Consider the following 19,788-nt stretch of genomic DNA (forward strand, 5'->3'; position numbering starts at 1 on the left):
GTTCATTCTAAGTTAAAAGTCAGGTTTATATAGGGTGGAATCTTTTGATCCTACTCAGCTTCCTTACTGTGCAAAATCATTAGAAGGAGAGATAGTCCTTGATTTGGCATATATATAACAATTCTATATTTCTTTGCTGCAATGCAGTAAATATGGGCAGTCCATGATGAGTGCTTGTTCTCATGTGTACATGACAATTCTCTGGAAAATCAGGAAATCTCCAGAGTAGGTGTGGATTGCCATGTGCAGTGGTGCATGCTTATAGTCCCAGCCACTTGGCAGGCTGCAGCAGGAGGATCACAAGTTTGAGCCCACCCAGGGAAATTTCGTGAAACCCTGTTTCAAAATGAAAAAGGTCTGGAGGTGTAGCCCAGTGGTAAAGTGTCCCTGGATTCAATCTCCAGTATTTAAAAAAGGTAGGAATGGTGTGGACTGAGATCCTAAAAAATCTCTAAGCTTTCATTGTGGTTCTTTAAGATGGTGAGTTAAAGGTGCTTTATTCCCCTTCCTTAGTTCCCTAGAGTTTCTGGCCAGAAGGGAACAGAAACTGGAGTGATGTAACCTTACCCAGTCCAGACACGTTCCGAGTCTCTCATTCATACATCTCAAAATCTTGGGACCATGAAGTAGAAATCTTCTCTGGGAAAATAAAGTTCAGGGAATCTCTGCACTGGCATTTCTGAGAGTTTCTTGCATGCAACAACATGGTGTTTTGCCTCAAGCAATAGAACTTTATTACATTTTTTCTTATTCCTGGGATGGCATAATTGAATCTTAAAATAAGGTGGTTTGTCTGCAAAGCAGAATGATAGCAGATTTTGTAGCCTTTGTTCTGCTTTAAGTATGTGTTTATATTAAGCAAGTATTTAACTTCTTTGAGGTTTGACTTTTTGGACTTTTCAATGAGAGGACATTTTCTTCTCATGTCCTCTATGATATATTTTGGAGGTATATTGAAAATGGAATTATATACTCATATTACATATAGGTTATACATTACATAAATAGCAGTTTTCTTGTGTTTCAGACCATTATTGGTATAAATCATTCAAATGGTTCATTACTACGATTATTTCAGAATAAATCCTTTTAGGGGTTTTAGGTGAAGTAGCCTAATGGTGGAGAGCATGTCCAGCATGCGAAAAGCCTTGGGTTCAATTCCTAGCAACCACCAGAAAAGAACAAGTTTTTTAAATTGTAGAAATGCCATTGTGATCTATAGATGAGAGGGTTTGGGTAAGGATGTTCCTTTCCTAAAGGATAATCTGGCAGATTTGTGACTTTGAGAACAAAGTCTTCAGAAAATGAAATGAGCCTGGTCTTTGTCTACAAAAATGGACTTAGAGAAATGAATCAGAGAAAATCATTATTGTAGAACTGGAAGTGGAAGAGAAGGTTTGCCCAGTCCCTCGTTTTACAGATGAAAAAAATTAAGGCCCAGAGACAGCGAATTGCACAAAGTATATGGTTGTAGATCCAGGTGCTTTGGCTCGAAGCTCTGGTTTTTCAACTTGCTTACCCTGGCAGCTCTTTCTGTGAAGGAAATTAAGATAATCGGGACTCTGGGATCAAAGCAAGGAGGCTTGTCTGTTGAGGGTGATGTTGATGGTACTTTAATATAGTTGGGCATTCAACTTGAGAAGTTGAAATACTTTCCAATATTTATGGGTCAGGAATGAGATTTTATTTGGTATGGTCCAACCCTATATCTTGGCACTTTCTTGACTGATAATGGTGGAATAAGTTGTAGCCAGGATTTCTACAAACTGTCAAAAAACATTTCTTCAGGCATTTATGAAATATCTTGAAATTGACCACCAAATACCAAAGCAAGACAATCATTTCCATTACAAAGTTGTCAGAATAGAAGAGTCCTGGTTGGATTGAAGCCAGTGTAATCTGCAAACAATTGAAATGGTTTGTTGAGGATACTGTAGGTGTGCTGGAAGATTTTTAAATTTCTTCCATCTTCACTTGCTAAAGTTTTCCCTTGCCCACCACTGAAAACTTTGGCTTTAGCAGCAGAAAAAGTCATGGAGATGCACCATTGTTTGGTATATGCAACCAATTACTGGCATAAACTTATCTGGAAAATAAAACCACACACTAAGATGTCTTTCCCATCCCAAACACCTGGAACTGAACTGGACTCTTCATTATGTAAACTATCTGGCTAGACCTCATTTGATTGGGAAATCTTCTAAAGAATTACTTAATGATAAGGATAATAAATTATTACCATGAGGGAGTATTGAAAGGCAATGTGCTATATAAGGGATCAATAGGTTTTATCATAATCATATCATATCATAATCATATCATATCATATCATAATCCTTTGAGTTAAATAATGTATAATTTGTTGTCTATTTGTCTTATGAAAAGATATATTGATTCAAACTTTTGCCATGCCCCCTTTTAGTTATTTGACCTTAGATATATTACATAAACCCTCTGCATTTACCATGTGAGCTAAGTTAACTTATCTGTAAAAATGAGTGTGTGAGCTGAGGATATAGCTCAGTGGTAGAGCGCCTGCCTATCATGCCTGAAGCCCTCAGTTCAATTGCCAGCAGCATAAATATGTTAATAAATAAAATGAGTGTACTAATACTTAGCTCATAGGGATGTTCTGAGGACTAAATGAGATAATTTATAAAAGGTCTTCTAGAGAATCCTGATATGTAGTAGTGACTCAATATGTGATAGCTATTATTTATTGTTATGCTTCTGGCAAATAATATCTACTCATAATTCAACAATAATATACAATACATCCCTAAGGAATTCCATGCAGAGTGTTACTCCATCTAAAATGACCCTGATACCTAGGGTATTGTGAAGTTTGCAGTTTCCAGAAATTAAAAGGAGGAATTACATTAAAGATCTACTTGTTCTGAAAAAATTATTCTTGGCACATGCTTGTACTTCAAGGTTAAAGTCTTGGGCTTTGCTGAGATAACATTCTAAGCTGCTGTTTTGTCAAGCAAAAGGTTCTGAGTTTTGATATAAGCCTAAAACTCTATAAATAGAGCAATCTTCTGAGAGAGAAAATTAATTTTCTTTGAGCCAAATTGAAATAAGACTTGGGCTAGGAATAATCCCATTCACTCACTGTTAGGAGCTATCACAATAGAGAATTGGATTATAACTTATCCAAGTCCCTGAAATTACTTGAAATACCCTTGAAATGAACCAAGTACCATTAGAACACACTGGCAAACAGCATGAGCAGGCAGATGTCACCATGCTTCTGATGTCAGGGTGATAGGATTCAAGTGGTACTAAGGGTGAGCTGGATAGATTTACTGGCTTTATTCTGTGGAACTAAGGTGTAGGTGATCTCCTGGCAGGTAACTGATTCTAGTAAAACTGCCTGTAATGATGGACAATTACTTCTTATCCAGAGTGCAAGGTCATATAAGTTTTGAAAGATGCTTCTTTCACTTTATCTTACGGGTAGCTGAGTGAACAGGCATGAGATTGCAAGAGGAATGAGGTAAGTTGGCAAGGAGGGGAAGAGGTTTGTATACAAGGGAAGGAGCTGAGGGACTGCTTAGTGGCTTCTTTGTCAATGCTGACTAGACCATGCCAAATGGGGAAAGATAGGAGAGTGACCAGGCCTACTTTTAAAATGCATTTACCATGTGTGGGGTGTGTATGTATGCATCAAACTACCCTATGATTAACTCATTCCTACTTTTTTAGAAGTCAAGATCATAATTGTTTTGTCTTTTATTAAGCACTGTGTTAGACATGTTAAGTGTACTGTTTCATTTATTTCTTACCAAAATCTCATTATTGCTCTTTATCCCTGAACCATTGTTTTACGAATGAGAATATTGAAGGTCAGCTATTAAGTATCTTATTGAACTGCTCACCACTTGGAACCACTGAGGTTTGAACGTAGATTTGCCCAGATCTAAGGTACATTATCCATACTAGCAGTTCTCACCATTTTTTTTATGTCAGAACCCTTTAAGTTTTTGAACCCCAGTAAGCTTTTGTTTATGTGCATTGCATCTATTAATATGTAACATATTTGGAAATTAAAGCATATATTTTAAATGTATTTAATGATTTAATATTTAGTAAGCATTAATTTAGATATATAAAAAACATTTGTATGAATATTAACATTTCATGAAATTAACTATTTTCCAATTTAAAAAATTAGTGACAAGTAGCTTTTTTCTTTAAACATTTTTGCAAATCTCTTTAGTATCTGAATAATAGAAAGAAAGTAGATTGTCCTGAGTGTACGTTCAATCGCTTGTGAGACATTGTTTTAGTTGATGTATATGAAGAAAATTTTTGCCTTTCACATATACATACTTGAAGAAAGGAAGAGTTGTTAAATGCCCTAATCAGATAATGACAGATATTCCTTTTTTAAAAAATAATACACCAGAATTCAACAAGTAGAAATTACTTCCTAAAGGTAATGCTGTATTATGTTAAAATCCACTTGTGTAGTCTTGCATTTTGAATGGATCTTTTTTTTAAAAAAATTTTTTATTAGTTGCTCAAAACATTACAATGATCTTGACATATCATACATTTGATTCAAATGGATCTTTTTTCAAAAATATTTTTTTAGTTGTAGTTGGACATGATACCTTCATTTTATTTATTTATTTTTATGTGGTTCTAGGTTGAATGCTCTACCACTGAGCCACAACCCCAGCCCCTTGAATGGATCTTTTTTCCTCATGAGTCTATGACATGATTCCTTCATCCCTCCCTCCCAGGGATGGGAAGATTGAACCTAGGGCTTCACACATAGTAGTTAAGTTCTCTACTATTGGACTACATCCCCAGCTATATTTCTTTTTCTTTTCAAATTTTGAGACAAGATCTTGCTAAGTTGCCTGGAGCTTGCTATCTTCCTGGCTTTTCCTACCTGTGATTACAGGCATGCGACACTGCACGGGCTTATAACGTGATTTCTTAACATCACACATTGATCATTGGAAAGCATAATTGCAGTGAGTATATTTGGCTCTTTTAGTTGTTGAAACATGTCATTCTATAATATTTACAATATTTTTTTAAAAATTACATTTGTCAATAATAACCAGTCTCACTCATCAGAATATACTTTGAAATAATGGGAAACTGAAGTAGTGGTGAATACATGTTTTCCAAAAGTTTTACTTTTACTTCGAACCTCAAATTTTGTCATTGATGACAAATACTGTCTGTTGTTTTCCCTAAAATGACAGACTTAATTTATTTATTTTTGAGTAAATGACTGCATTTACCCCAAACTGTATCACAATAGTTTATCAGTTACTTTTTTAAAATTATTTTTTTAGTTGTAGATGGACACAGTACCTTTATTTTATTTATTTTTTTGTGTGTGGTTCTGAGGATCAAACCCGGTGCCTCACACGTGCTAGGCAAGTGCTCTATCACAGAGCTATAACCCCAACCCTGTCAGTTACTTTTACAAGTAAAGTGGTACTCCGTGAAAAAATAAATGGCAAGTTCAGCATGCTACTCAGACAACTGCCCAAGTGCTTTTCCTTGAACCAACAGACGTGCTTTTTACATTAGCTTCCTGTTTTTTCATACACAAAATTAAAAAGATATGTACTCAAAATATGTATTGCTTTATTAAGGGTGTTCTCAAGTGAGGCTTGCTTCCTACCCTTCCTGGAGTGCATGGGGTGAAGAATGCAATAATAAGTGTATCCTTTGGGGGCAGCAGTTTTACCCACCATTTCTTTTGTGTCATGAATGTTGGAATTAACAAAGTGCAAAAAGAATAACATCTTAATATTTTTGTGGATATAGTTTTATCCTCATAGTCATCCTGAGTAGGTTTCAGGGATCTCTTGAGGTGAGTGGGTTACACGTTGAGACCAGTGTCAAATCTTGATGGTTCTTATTTTCTCTTGTTTTCCATGATTTTTCGGCTACTTCATTTCTTGCCATCTGTCTATAAGATCTCTCTCTAAAGGAGACTAGCAAAGGAAATTCATTATTTGTCTTATTCTCTTGTACATATTCTGGCTGCTTTGTTTGATCTTGGAAATTGAAAGCCAGGAGGGTCCCTTAAGACTTAATTTTGCATATGAGGATAATGAAATCCTAAGATTTGGGGAGGCAAGGAGAACAAAGTTTTGAAATAAAGCTTTGAGCAGTCTCCAGTAAAACAGTGACTGTTAGCATTTGCGCTTACATCTCTTCTTTGAATCCACTTTTTCATGATCCCTGTCTCTCCCAGCTTCTAAGCATCTGATTTGGAATTTGCCTGAATTTAAATTTACAACATATGGTAATTACATTTGAATCTGTGAGGCACTTGGGAAGTAATGTGCGCTGTAAGAGCCAGAAATAATTTTACTTTCCAAAACCTGTAATCACCCAATTTGAAACTGTTTGCCTATTGGCAACATATTAAAAAAAAAAGTGTGAGTAGCATGCATGGAGATGAAAATGGAAATACATTATTATGGGAACTCTAAATATATGATAGAATCATTACATGATCAAGTATGTAGATTTCCAAAATGAGGCATCCGTATTCCTTAAAGATTCTGCTTTAAAAGTTGTCCCTTCTCATCCCCCTGTCCCCCTTCATTTTTCATGGAAGTTTGCTTTTAGTTCTGTTCTATTCCATACAGAATAACACAAGCAGGGGAGGGCATGGGCTGAGAGGACAGGAGGAGTAGGGGGGACTGTCTTTCTTATAATCCATATCCTTCTTGCTAGAATGGCTTTGCTAAGCTAATATCATTGATGAAGGAGATAAGGTAGCCAATCTTCTATGATTTATATTTTCTTCTTTCCTATGTCACTTGGGGATGTCATGGATGAGACCCAGGGAGGATCTCATAGCTTAGAAACATAGGTTTATTGCTTATTATTCAACCAGAAGCAGGGCATGTTATACTCTAGCTAGCCTTTTAGCAAGTAAGCAACAGGCTCCTGAATTTCATGGAAATTGTCATTTAAGGCACTTTTACTCAATGTCAGCATGTGGGAATGAGGACATTGATGAGCATGTTAAAGCGAAGTAAACAAAACCAATTAATTTTTATTCCTGCATCAAAATATACACATGTTTGCATGTTGAGTCAAGAAGATTGCTGCTCTGGACTTGTTTGGCTATTTCCTACATTTTTTTTTCTGGTTAACTTTTTATGTCTGGGTCATTTGCCTCCTGTGGAATTTGGTAGAACGTCTGAGGAGCGATGGGGCTGCTGGTGTTTGAGACATTGGCTAGTTTGGAGGGTACTCTGAAGGATCTGTACTCTTCAGAGGCAGTGTCTACAGAATCAACCAGAAGGAACTTCAATGACTACTTTTCTCTACTCCTGAGTTTGTGGGCAACTAATATATGAAAAATATGTGAAAGTGAGACTGCCCTCCAAACCTGGACCCTTATTGTTATTTTTCATATTAAAAAGACACTGCCCTGGATCAATTGACATTGTACAGTCAGAGCCCATAGGCTAGACCAGTGGAGAGGCCAAGGAGAAGCATGGGGGCCTGAATTTAATGAATGACTAGTTTTCTGATCATGATGGAGAATTCTAGTTCTTAAGTCTCCTGCCAATCATAAAAAGAAAAAAAAAGTTTGCTTTTACTCTTTCTATGCTTGTAATTATCAGCATTTAAAATTGTTGAGTGTCTCCTGAAATCTAGCAGCATAGGGAATATTTAAAATAAATAAAGTATCTAGAAACGGATGCTGTGAGAACACGTATGTGGCTGTTTTGGAAACTTCAGCCTCAACCAGCAGGCAGCCCTGTTAGTTGCATTTAGGTCTTATAACAAAGCTGCTTTGTGAGAGTGAACAGATGCTGTTTTCTTTGCCAGTATTGCTGCTCTGGGTTTTTTGTAAAGGTTGTATTCTTACACACAGCTGTGCGAAGTGCATATGTTTTATGGTAGCCTGTCTGAGGCACTTGGGGGATATACAAGTCAAGCTGTCTTAATTTCCCACCTTTCTGCCTCCTACAAAAACCTGTAGATCTGAGTTTGCATCATGGAGGTGACAGGAGCTTGGAGAAATAATAAGCTTGATGCTTAGACAAAAAAATGAAGACCCTCCCTCCATCCAAGGGAGAGGAAACACCAAAAATTTAAAAACAAGCATCCTGCGTTCATCAGATTTTTTTTCTTTCTTTCTTTCTTTTTTTTTTTTTTTAAAGACAAATATCCTAAGTAGTTGCTCATCTGTAAGGACACATGGGAAAATTGTCCTACTATTTTAATAGATAATAAGACTGGCTTCCATGGTAGCTCTAGTGTTCATAGTTGGTCAGACTTTTTGGCACTGCGTTTATGGAGGAGAGCAACCATTTAGGAATGCATTTGGCAGATGTCCCACAAGTACCATTTTGATGACAATCAATGAACTTTTTCCTCATTATTTGTTGGAGTGTCTCAGTGAGTGAAGATTTAATCAGGTCTCACATGTTCTTTAAAGGTTAGTACACTGGAGGAAATCTGTAAAATGGGGTAATAGGTGTTTATCCTCAGTACCTACACATGAGGTTTGACCATCTGATTGGAATTGTTATGAAGATCAAATAAAATGTCTACATTTTCAATAAAATATTAATCACCATTCAAACGTAAGGTGGTATTTTTAAAAATTCAATCTTTAAAAAAATATATTTTTATCACGTGTTGCCCTTGGTGATGGCCTGCGGTGCTTGCGGCCTTTTAAAAGGTTTTAACATTCATGGAAAAAATTAAGCAAATCTTTACCTCTATTGAATTTCCAGAAGCCCATAACTAGCTCTCATTGGCTAGTTTAGTGGTTTCTACAGCTTCGTGTGCCAAGAAGGAGTTGAGTGTGGATTTGGAGCCCTGCCGGGATTTCAGTGGTTGTGGCGTCATGTCCCTAGTCTGCTCATTCTCTGTGCAATCTTGGCTTCTTCATCAAGCAGCCTGTGGATCAGTTGTGGTGGAAAAAAGTACATTTAGCAAGTTCCTTTTTTTGGAAAGTTCTTTTATAGGTTATCTTAAACCTCCTAAGCAGTGAAATGCAATGGCACATGCACAGTTTTGCTCCTTGTTTTTGTGTGTGGAAATGTAGTTTTCTAGAAGCCTCTACCGCATGTGGAATAGCCTAGGTTTTCCTCTGAATTTCCTTTGAAGCATTGTATGTTTCTGACAGAAAAGCAAAACTTGCCACTGTTGTCCTCTCCATAGCAGATCATGTGGTCATGTGGTCAACCTCTTCAATGATTTTTTTTTTTTTCTCTTTACCAGATGGGTCAGAGAGTTTTTGAATGAAGAAAACAAAGGCCTTGATGTCCTAGTAGAATATCTATCATTTGCACAGTATGCAGTAACGTAAGTAAAATTTGGCTTGTTTGCATTTGAATTTTATGTGGTCACAGAATATGCAGTTTAATGGTAAAATTATATACCACATTCAGGGCAGGAAACCAGAAAGAGATGTGAGAGGGGTTTAAGGTGGTATGTTTTTGTTGAATAACTAGAAACTAATCACATAATTAATATTAGAAACATTTTTAGGGGAGAAATAAGCTGAGTAAAAAGCACCTTCAGAGGGACCTTGCTTTCAAAACAAAGTACTTTGTGTTTGTATGTGGTTCTGGGGTTTGAACCCAGGGTCTCATGCATAGTAGAGAAGCATTCTGCTATGAAACTTCACCATAGCCCCAAAGACGTACTTTGTTGATGGATGAAGTTACAGATAGCTCTATGGTAGAATGCTCTAGAAGTTACTGAAAGATGAATATGGTATTTTGAGTGAAAAAAGCAAGATGTAGAAAAGTGACTGTTATTTTTTAAAATTTAATTTTGGGGCTGGGGTTGTAGCTCAGTGATAGAGTGCTTGCCTAGCATGTGGCTTTGACTCTCATCGCCACAATAAGGAAATAAAAATCCATTGACAACTAAAAAAAAAATTCTTTAAAAAAACTTAATTTCAGGGTGCTGGGGATTGTATGTAGTAGGGCCTTATGCATGCCAAGCACACTTCACCTACCACTGAATGATTCCCACAACCTTTTTGTTTTTTTGCTAGAACTGGGCATTGAACTCAGGAGTATTTCACTGCTGAGGTACATCCCTAACCTTTGTTTTATTTTTTTTATCTTTTAAATTTTTGAGACAGGGTCTCACTAAGTTGTCCAGGTTGGTCTTGAAATTGTAATCCTCTTGCCTCAGCTTCTTACAGGTGTGTGCCACTATGCCCAGGCCATCTTTTAATTTTAAAAATAATGTTATTGGTGGTATGGCCAGTGATAGAGCACTTATCTAACATGCACAAGGCCTTGGGTTCAATCTCTAGCACCCTCCCCCTTCCAAAAAAAGATAAGCTGTGTATATGGATTTATATGTGTATATGGATGTATATTTATTATGCTAGTAAATGCATAGAAAACAATTGCAGAAATAGACACTGATAGTGCACGTAGAGGAACACCCCTCATCCCTGCCATTAAAAAAAAAAAAAAAACTTTTTCTTTTTACTTTATATGTATTTGTATTGTTTTGATTTCTTGCCCAAAAGTTGAAGGGGGGCTGGGTGGAGATACTGGGGCAGACCATGAATCCTTGATTGTATTATTTCATAAATTCTCCCATTTTCTTGACTTCTGAAATGGTTTACAATAGGGCTAAAGCATGTACATTTGAAAAATTCTCTTCATATTTTCTCCTTAAGTCAGACACATCCCAACATCCACAGGTTTTGTTGACATAGATTGAGGCAATAATACTGTAGTTTTAATTTGATTGAAAGATGTTCCAGCCTAGGTGGTACTTCTTCCACCCTAAATGTTCTTTTAAAATTAGTAACTTGTTTTTTTATATTGCCTCACTCTAAAAGAGTCCTAAAGACCTAACCAGATGTTATCATATAATCCCTATCACTTCTCTGAGAATATGTGAGAAGGAAATAATTATTCTCACCTTCCAGAAGCAGAAACTGAAATGTTAACTGAAACTGGCTCCATGAGTTTCTGTTTTGTTACCTGTCATATATTAGATGGAATAGACTAAAAACCAGCAGGTAAGTTCTTATCTCCCTGAGAAATTGTTCCTGAAACATAATCCTGGTTTTTGCATGTTCTATCAAAGGGTATTTCTTACATATCTCTGTGATATCAAAATCTGCTAATCCTTTTTATGCTTCATATTATTTGATAAAGCAGAATAATAATCTCATATATTTTGAAGTTCTAGGGTAATGTTTATGGAATTGAGGGAGAGCTGTGAAAAATCAGGAATAATGAATAAGAATACCATGTTGTATATTCTGTGTTTGCTATAACGAATGCTTTATATATGACAATGCAGCTTGTAAACTAGATTTCCCAGATGTGCCTTCATATAGGATGAATGAGCAAAGGTTGTGGTGCTGTGTTGGAATTCTTGTAGTCTACAGCGTAAGACAGTAGCCCACAAAAGTTCAAAACTCAAAGAGTTCTTGTTTCCTAATCTTGTACTTTGGATTTTGTTTTGGTATTAGCTTTAAACTTTTTGCTATTAGCTTTCATTTGGTTTTGCTTTACTTAGATAATAAATTACATAATATAGTTGGTCTTTTGTATTAATGAAATAAAATTTTCCTTCTATTCCTTGGCATATCTCAGTTTCCCAGCCTATAGAATGTGAAACAATAGGCTTAGATCCTATCTCTAAAATAGAAGCATTCATTAAGGTGCATGTTTCCTTTTTTCATGTGAGAGTAGGGGCCATAGATGCTGGATGGCTGAATGATTTGAGGGCTGCAGGGGGATCTGGTGAGCTTGTCAATGCCATGAGTGATCCTGTGGTGCCCCTTTGACTTAAAACTCTTAATGATAGCTTTCTCTTTTTTGTACTCAAAAGTTTTCTTAGATTACCCTGTTCTGCCTCTTTTTTGTTGAGTATTTCTCTTGCTTCAAAAAGCATGCCAACATTTTCATCAGATCTCTGCAGTGGCTTTGTGCATCAGTCTCTGCGGATCAGGCTTTAATAGCTGGAAAAGTATCACCTAGTTTTCAGATGACTATTCTAATGATACTTTTATTTTGACAGTCATATTTTTATTTAAAAAAATCATCAATCATTTCCAGTATATATTATTTTTCTTTTGCAATATTTTCTAAGATATTCTGGAGATATTAATTATAGCTCCCTTTATTCTACTGCCCAATCAGGTGTTGTGGAATTTAGGTAGAAATAATTAATACAGTGTTTTTTGCTGCGGCTTTGGTTTTGAGAAAGCAGAGCTACTGATTTTATGAGAAAAAAAGATTCATGGAACACAAAGGTCTATCTGTTTAAAGACTTTGTTCCTAAAACTATACAAGAATGAGCAACTTAACTTGCCATTTATTCTAACATGGTTAGCATGAGTAATAACCTCAAAAAATGTCAGAGAAACAACAGTCTTGCTTTTAAAAGCACCACATTGGGAAAAGATTCCAAAATCAAAGCAAATCCATAACTTCACTACTAATGTATCACATATGGTTGGAAAAGTATACTTGCCAACACACTAGGAGAGAATGCTCAGTGAAAATTGATGGGTAGGAATAAATTAGCATAAGCCTAACATATTGACTTGTTAAAGCAAAATGAAGACAGCTGTAGGACTCCCCCATTTCTATCATAGCATTTTAGCAATTGGTAAGCTAATAAACCCTATATTAAAATACAAATAATACATCATTATTTAATTTTTTGTTTGTTGTTCCATGATTCTTTTGCCAGGCCTAGTATTTGTCATCTGTGCTTTCAATCTGAGTGCCTAGAAATTCTTTTGTATTTCCTTTTTAGTTCTGTCTGCAAATACATACCAAGATGTAAATAAATGTATTACATACACAGCAAATGTACCTATGTGTATGTGTGAAAGTGAATTTTTAAGTCTTCAATGACATTCCTCTTTTTTTTTAGTTTTGACTTTGAAAGTGTGGAAAGTACCGTGGAAAGTTCGGTGGACAAATCCAAGCCCTGGAGTAGGTCCATCGAGGACCTGCACAGAGGGAGCAACCTGCCATCACCTGTGGGCAACAGTGTATCCCGTTCTGGAAGACATTCGGCACTGCGGTAAGTGCCTTTCATCAGGAAGCAGCTTTGGTAGGATGCACAGGTGCAGCAGGGTCCCTCCTTCCTTTGCTGATGCAGGGCAGTGGTACACTCACCGCCTGGATTGTATCAGACTGATACAGTGTATCATGCTGCATAGCACTCCATTTCCAGTGATGCTAATGAAAGTTTCTTTAGGAGTTCATGGGCTCTTACTTTGGCCTGTACTCTATAGTGATGTATATCTTCCTGGAAATACTATACTTTGATTGAGCACAGAAAGTCAGAAAATTCTGCTGCCAAATGATAGAGAGTAGCCCTCATAGCAGGTAAGTTTCTGAAACTGGGTAGCTGTTGACATCATGATGTAGGCACTCTTTCTAGGATAGAGGCAGCACTTTGAGGTCTGAGCATCTAAAGATCCCTTTGTTGCTCTTCATACCCTCTGGGCCTCTGTTTTCCTCCACTGGTCTGTGAAGCTCAGGTCTGTGTTCTAGTCATTGGTGTAGAATGCTTGAGTGATGATGATGATGATTATTATTATTTTAAATGTTTAGGCAGTATTCCTTTGGTTAAATGTGCTTCAATCATCAACTTATATTTCCTCCTTAAGATTTTCTCTTAAATCCTTCCTCACTGAAATACCACCATGATGAGGGAGGATTGGTGCTGACCACCTATATGTGTTATTGGTGTAATGTGAGTGAGGTTGTTCATTCACTAATACTCTTGATCATTCATTAATAGAAAAATATTCTTGAGCTTTTGTAAGTTGCCAGATAATGCAGAGTTAATTTACATTGTAAGTAAATCAACACTCTTGCCTGTAAAGATAGAGATATCATTTGGAGCAAGTACGTGGAGGTTTCTATGGTCCATGAGTTTAATAAAAAAAAAAAAAACAAACTTATTAATAAGATCCTCACTCCCAAATTTTGTTTATTCTTTGTAGATTAATAATTTACTTTCACTTATTTTAAGCGTGATGTGGTGAGGGAACATTAATTCTCTAAGGGTTTAACATTAGTGTGTCTTTTCGGTCATTGTAGTAGAGTCTGAGTGTCATGTTACAGTTAGTGACAATGTGACTTCCTTACCTGTCACATTTGGTTGCCTTTTAATTAACTTGTCCCTTTGACTTGGTTTTAATTATAGAAACTTAAAATCTCTACAATTAAGTTCAGTTCTGCTGAAGGACTTGATGTTTGATTATGATGGCTCCAATAAGCCATTTGAAACTTTCCTGTTTAGAAAAGCCAAAAATGCCAATAAGTTTAATGTGAATTAATTAAAAATGATTAAAGAGCGGTGTTTCAATTCACCTCCTGGTATTTGCATTGGGCCAAGGGCAATATAACCTGCTAGTCTGCATCAACTTCAAATGTGGGCAGAAGAATATACAGCCTGATTTGGAAGTTAAAGAAAAGCCAACTGTGCCTAAAGAATTTCATAATCACCTTGGTACTGAAATGGAAATTCTTACCACTAGTTTAACTATAATTATATATATGGGTTTAATTTGCAAAGAACATTTTAATTTGGTTTTCTGTTATTCCTTACTTAGAAAGTATCTTATATCTGCCAGCTCCCACCCTAACAAGATTCATTTTTTTGACTAATAATATATTAAATGATTAAAAACATTTTAATGAAGACTTTTCCTTATGAACACATACTTTCCAGTAAAATGGAAGAATCAGGAAAATAAAAGAAATGTCCCAGGCCCAAGCAGGGACGTGACCCTGGATCCTGGAAGATTAGGTATAGTCATCAAAGCCAAGCCTGAGCTGCTCAAGGTATCCTGCTACCATTCATTTTTAATTGGAAATATAGACCAAAAGTATGAAGCTAGACATGATGGAAATTGTATCTGGAGAAACACAAGAATACACGACTTTTCTGGTCGGCAGGTGTGCTGGAAGATGATCATCTAAGAAACCAACATCACATTCTTCAATTTTGTTTCAATAGTTTCAAGCTCAGGAAGGAAATTAATTGAATTTCATTGGACTTTGTTTCATCATTTCTAGTATTTTAAGAAAGTCAACATGGCAGTAGTTTTCATGCCCCTTATTGGCTGGAAGCTTAGATTTTTCTTTTTAGTGATGATATTCAGCTCTTGTGGTTCATGGATTTGTGCCTGGGGTCATTGAATATTGTCTGTGACTTACAGAAACAGCAATCAGATGTACGGGCATGTTGCTCTTCATATACCCAAAGATTGTTTACATTTTTTCTCTCCTCCTCCTCCTCTCCCCTTTTGTCCTCTGCTCTCCACACCTACCTTCACGTTTTGACTTTTCTTTTTCTCCTTTTTCCTTCTGCCATTTCATTTCTGATTGTCTTCTCTACTTTATCCTTTCTTGTCCTGCTCTCTCCTCATCCTCTGGTTCTGTTCATCTCTTACACCACCACCAGATTGGTTTCTCTGCCTGAGTATCTCCAGTTCAAATGCCACCAGAGCTGCTTCTCCCTCTGTTGCCTCTGGAGCAGCTTCTCTTTACACACTGATGATGAGGCTTCAAACCGGAAAACCTCGTAAGTCATGGGTGAAAGCAATACCCAAGAGAACTGAGATCATGCATGGGGGCAGGATCCCATAACTGCTCCCCATGTTATAATATGATAACCTATGGCTTAGCACCTACCTACTATCCCCGTATAAAGCTCACTGCCTATTAGAGATTCACACACTGTTATCATATTATGATTCTTCATATTAAGAATTTGAAACTTTAAGATATCATACTTTTATTAATATTATATGACTTTTTTTAACGTTTGTGTTCTGTAGAGATGATTTATTCTGGTAACTTTGTTTAATTTATAAGTGTTTCTATATCCAAATACACATTTTAGTCCTCTCTTCTTAATCCCCAGATAATAACATATGTGCTATGATCTTATCCAGTGTTAATTGGCAAAAAGGGTTGGTTAAATTTATAAACCATAATGGGATTTCAGGAAATTTAAAACACTTCATAAATGAGGCTTAATTAAAGAAAAAAAAACCGCTCTAACACAAAGTTTTTAAATAAACTTTGTTAACATATAGTTTTCTCCTTGTATTCAGATTTTAACTATTTAGAATTGATTAATAAACACACACCTTGAATTGCATCAACTATTGAATTTTGCATTACCATGCATTTGTCATCTTGACCAGAAGGAAAATGTTGATATTGATGCAGTAGAAACCTGGTTTGTCTCCAGATCCTGGTTGAGATAGACTTCTGCCAATGTGGCCATAGACCCAGCTAAATTAAATGATGCAGTATATGCACATATGTGCACCTTAGACCAATGCTGTATTATTTCATATGTAAGAGAAAGTAGTTTTTAAGTTTTTAGACGGTTGATGCCATTAAACTTGGAATGACATAATAAATGCTCTGAGTTTTTAAGGATGAGTGGAATACTAACTTGGGACCTGGAGGAAGGGACAGATGCAAACTGGGTCTTTTTGAGGATGGCTGGGGTTGGATGCTCCAGGTGGAGGTGAGGTGAAAGAACATGAGATGAGCAAAATCTTTTTCAGAGATGAGGCATGTTCGACAAAGAGGGAGGAATCTGTCTCTTTGGGGGACAAGCTGTGTGCTGTAACAGAGGTGGAAGGACATGGCATGGAGAAATGGGTTCATAGATTGCAGAACTGGAAAGGCCTAGGTCATCCTGGCTGACTCTTCCCACTATGAGGAAGAACCCCAAGTCCTCATTGCCTTTCATACGTTAACCATGACTAACATTTCTTCTTAACCGCCCCCCACATGAAATTTTACTATGTTTCCTATTTCATGTGGAATGGCAGTTCATGACTATTTACCACCTATATACTTGATTTTATGTGAAAAAATAAAAAGTTTAAATTTAGGTCCTTATTTGTATATTTTAACTCAATAATCCCATTCCATCATTCTATAATACCATAATATCTTTATGGTGATAATTTTTTAGAGTTTTTAAATGACACAAAGATATAGATGTCATTAATATGATTTTTACTGGAGAGAAAACTTTATTGAATGATCGCTCCGTCCCAGACACTGTGCTAAGAGCCTCTGTGATTTATTTCTCAAGGCCTCTTGGAGGTAGCTACTGTAGGACCTACTAGATCAAACAGTAAGTGAAGGAGATAGAACTTGAATAAAGGTGGCCTGATTGCAGTTCTCCCACTCTGCTGTCTTGCCTGCTTATTCATAGGGGCACTCTCTGCCCCAAGTAAATATCCTATTTGCTCTAATGGGGATACTCCCTGGGAAGTCACTTTCTTTGGGCTCTGTCCAAGTGGCCTAAGGGAGCATAGTCTCTGCCTTCTGATGTACAGTCCCTTAGCACAATGCTGGAGAAGAATCTGGGCCTCGAGTCAGGACCTGCATATCTCTACACCTTGTTGGAGTCTTATGAACAATGCCTAAGAAGACCAGGAAAAGAAAAATATATGTATACTGTTTGCTTATCAGTGTGTTCACATATTCTCGCATAGGTTGTTCCCTAAGAGGGGATCTCTGCTTGCTAAGCCCTGGGCCTGTAGCACCCTACAGGAGAAGCTTCAGCTATCCCTTCTTAGAAGTTGTGTTTTTTTCTAGTTCACAAGGTTGTCATATGAAGTAGTGTAGTATCTGACTAGTATGTTAGAAGATATTATTGTATTAGAAAAGAAAATCTTATGTAAAAATGAAATATTATCTAAATAAACAACAGGGGCTAGGACAAAACATTCTATTTCTACAATTTTGTCTTTATATGTCTGCAAATGTGAAGACATTGAAAGGAAAGTTTAGTAAATGAAACTGGCTTTTTGCTGAAGGAGATTATGTGTAAGCTTTTCACATTTTTGTTTCTATGGTGCTTTAGGATGTATACATTGAATATATGCCCAAAGCTCAGAGAGGCAAAAGCCAGATAATAAAAAGTCCTTGGATTTTGGAGTTTGGCTTTTATTGTGTAGACAGTTCAGCGAGAAAACTGTATGGAATGATCTGACATTTCAGGCACTGAATATCAGAGGAAAAGATTGCCAAGGTCACTGAGGCTTGGATCTGAGTTACATGGCTCCCTGAAATTTAGAATGTCCAGCAAAGAATATTTTTTAATATTCAAAAACTGACTTGGTGGTCAAAGAGGTAAGGCAAAGAAGAAAGCTTTGTGTATAATTGATGAGAAGAGAAACAGAAGTACTAATAAATACAAAAAAAATGGAAACTGGAAGAATTCCTTAGGTCAAGTGCTCTTTTTGATGATGAGGCCTAACTCCTAGGTCTTATTCTCCAGTGTGTTACCTGCTTCCTGCAAATCTGTCTTCATGTTTTAGCTAATGGCTTATATGTTTTATTGGCCTTTATTGCAATCAACACTTTTCTTCACACCAGAATTATTTTCATGATATCTTTAACAGTCATCCTATTAAAGAATATGGGAATACCAACTCTTTACCAGTTTTGCTTTATAAAAATAATTTAGAAGAACTAATCTCTTTGAAGTTCTTCCAAGTTTTTTTTTTTTTTTTTAATTTCAACAAGTCACATTTTCAATTTTAATTGTTAAGGGGGAAAATTACCTATATTCTTAATTTCAACCATTATAATAGCACATAAAAAAAAGATCTTTGAATTTTATGTGAAAAACTCAAGGACTGAGGATATAGCTCAGTTGGTAGAGAGCTTGCTTTGCATTCACAAGACCCTGGACTCAATCCCTGTCTCCCCTTCCCCCCAAAACCAGTCATAGTTGAAGCACTTTTTATCTTCATTTACTACCAGGAGGCTGAACTTGGTTTTGTTCCTTTTCCAGTTTATAGAAGTTAGGAATTTGAGTTCTGAGATGATCATTATCTCCTTCTCTGACCTTTTCTGTCCTTCCCCTAATTATGTAAAATTTGCTCTGATTTAGTGGTCTTCATCAGTAAGAGTCATCACCTATGTTCTATTTTGCATGTGTTTCTTCTGGTCCTCATTTATTCAAAAGTTTTTGTCTGGAAGGATACTTACTGAAAAATTTGACTTAAAAAGGGAAAAAAGATATTAAGAAAAATATTATTCTCAAGGCTTGAATTTCCTGTCACCCCATAACTGTCACTCAGTGAAGTAGCACTCTCAGCACCTAATTTGAAAGAATAGAGAATATTGTAAAGGAGTAGAAAAATAAGGAATAGTGAGAAATAGGAAACACCTGAATATTATTTCTAAGGGGAAAGAAAAATTGGAGATACTCCTTAACCTGATGCATTGTTGATTTAAAGATTTGAGATGATAGAAATTGCAGTGATCATCTAAAAAATGAAGTCTTTCTATAGAAATCTTCATGTTAAGTAAAATAAGATAAATCTTCATGTTACATCAAAAGACAAGTATCACATGTTTTCTCACATGTAGACTCTAGGAGAAACAAAAAAAAATGACCATATAAAAGTAGAAGGGGGACTATTAAGAGAGGGAGGGGGAAGAAAGTAATTGAGGGTAATGGGGAGGGTGGATATGCTCAAAGTATATTATATGCATGTATGAAAATGTCACAAAATAGCCCATTTTATAAAACTAATATGCACTAGTAATTAGAAATGTGTGTGAATGCTGAAAAATAAGAAAAAAATTAAGTCTTTATAAATTTGGCAGACTTCCAAAAATAATCCAACTAGAAACTTTTCATTTTTCTTCATAGTACATTTGCAATCAGAAATAATCAGAATGTTGTACTGCTATGTTTCAGAGTTTTGTATTTTTTGTTTATTTGAAGTTGTTAAAAGGGAAAAATGTACTTGGGTTAAAATGTATATTC

General features: G+C 36.1%; 1 protein-coding gene and 1 non-coding gene across 14 annotated transcripts in view; both read left to right on the forward strand.

Annotated features, from left to right (window-relative positions):
* Nucleotides 1-19,788, forward strand: part of Fmnl2 (formin like 2) — a 278,150-nt gene that overhangs the window by 179,088 nt on the left and 79,274 nt on the right. For 8 of the 13 annotated variants that reach the window (XM_078017409.1, XM_078017408.1, XM_078017413.1 and 5 more), the window contains exons 5-7: nt 9,235-9,318; nt 12,883-13,035; nt 15,433-15,552. In XM_078017409.1, coding sequence (XP_077873535.1) covers nt 9,235-9,318; nt 12,883-13,035; nt 15,433-15,552 — 357 coding nt within the window. The remainder of the gene's footprint in view (nt 1-9,234; nt 9,319-12,882; nt 13,036-15,432; nt 15,553-19,788) is intronic. The other 5 variants (XM_078017415.1, XM_078017418.1, XM_078017417.1 and 2 more) reach the window with 1 other exon arrangement.
* Nucleotides 17,251-17,451, forward strand: LOC120883807 (small nucleolar RNA SNORA73 family). Its single transcript, XR_005725999.1, has one exon. It is a non-coding gene; the product is annotated as a small nucleolar RNA SNORA73 family (small nucleolar RNA).

The sequence above is a fragment of the Ictidomys tridecemlineatus genome, chromosome 7 (assembly GCF_052094955.1).
Source record: "Ictidomys tridecemlineatus isolate mIctTri1 chromosome 7, mIctTri1.hap1, whole genome shotgun sequence".
NCBI classification, from domain to species: domain Eukaryota; kingdom Metazoa; phylum Chordata; class Mammalia; order Rodentia; family Sciuridae; genus Ictidomys; species Ictidomys tridecemlineatus.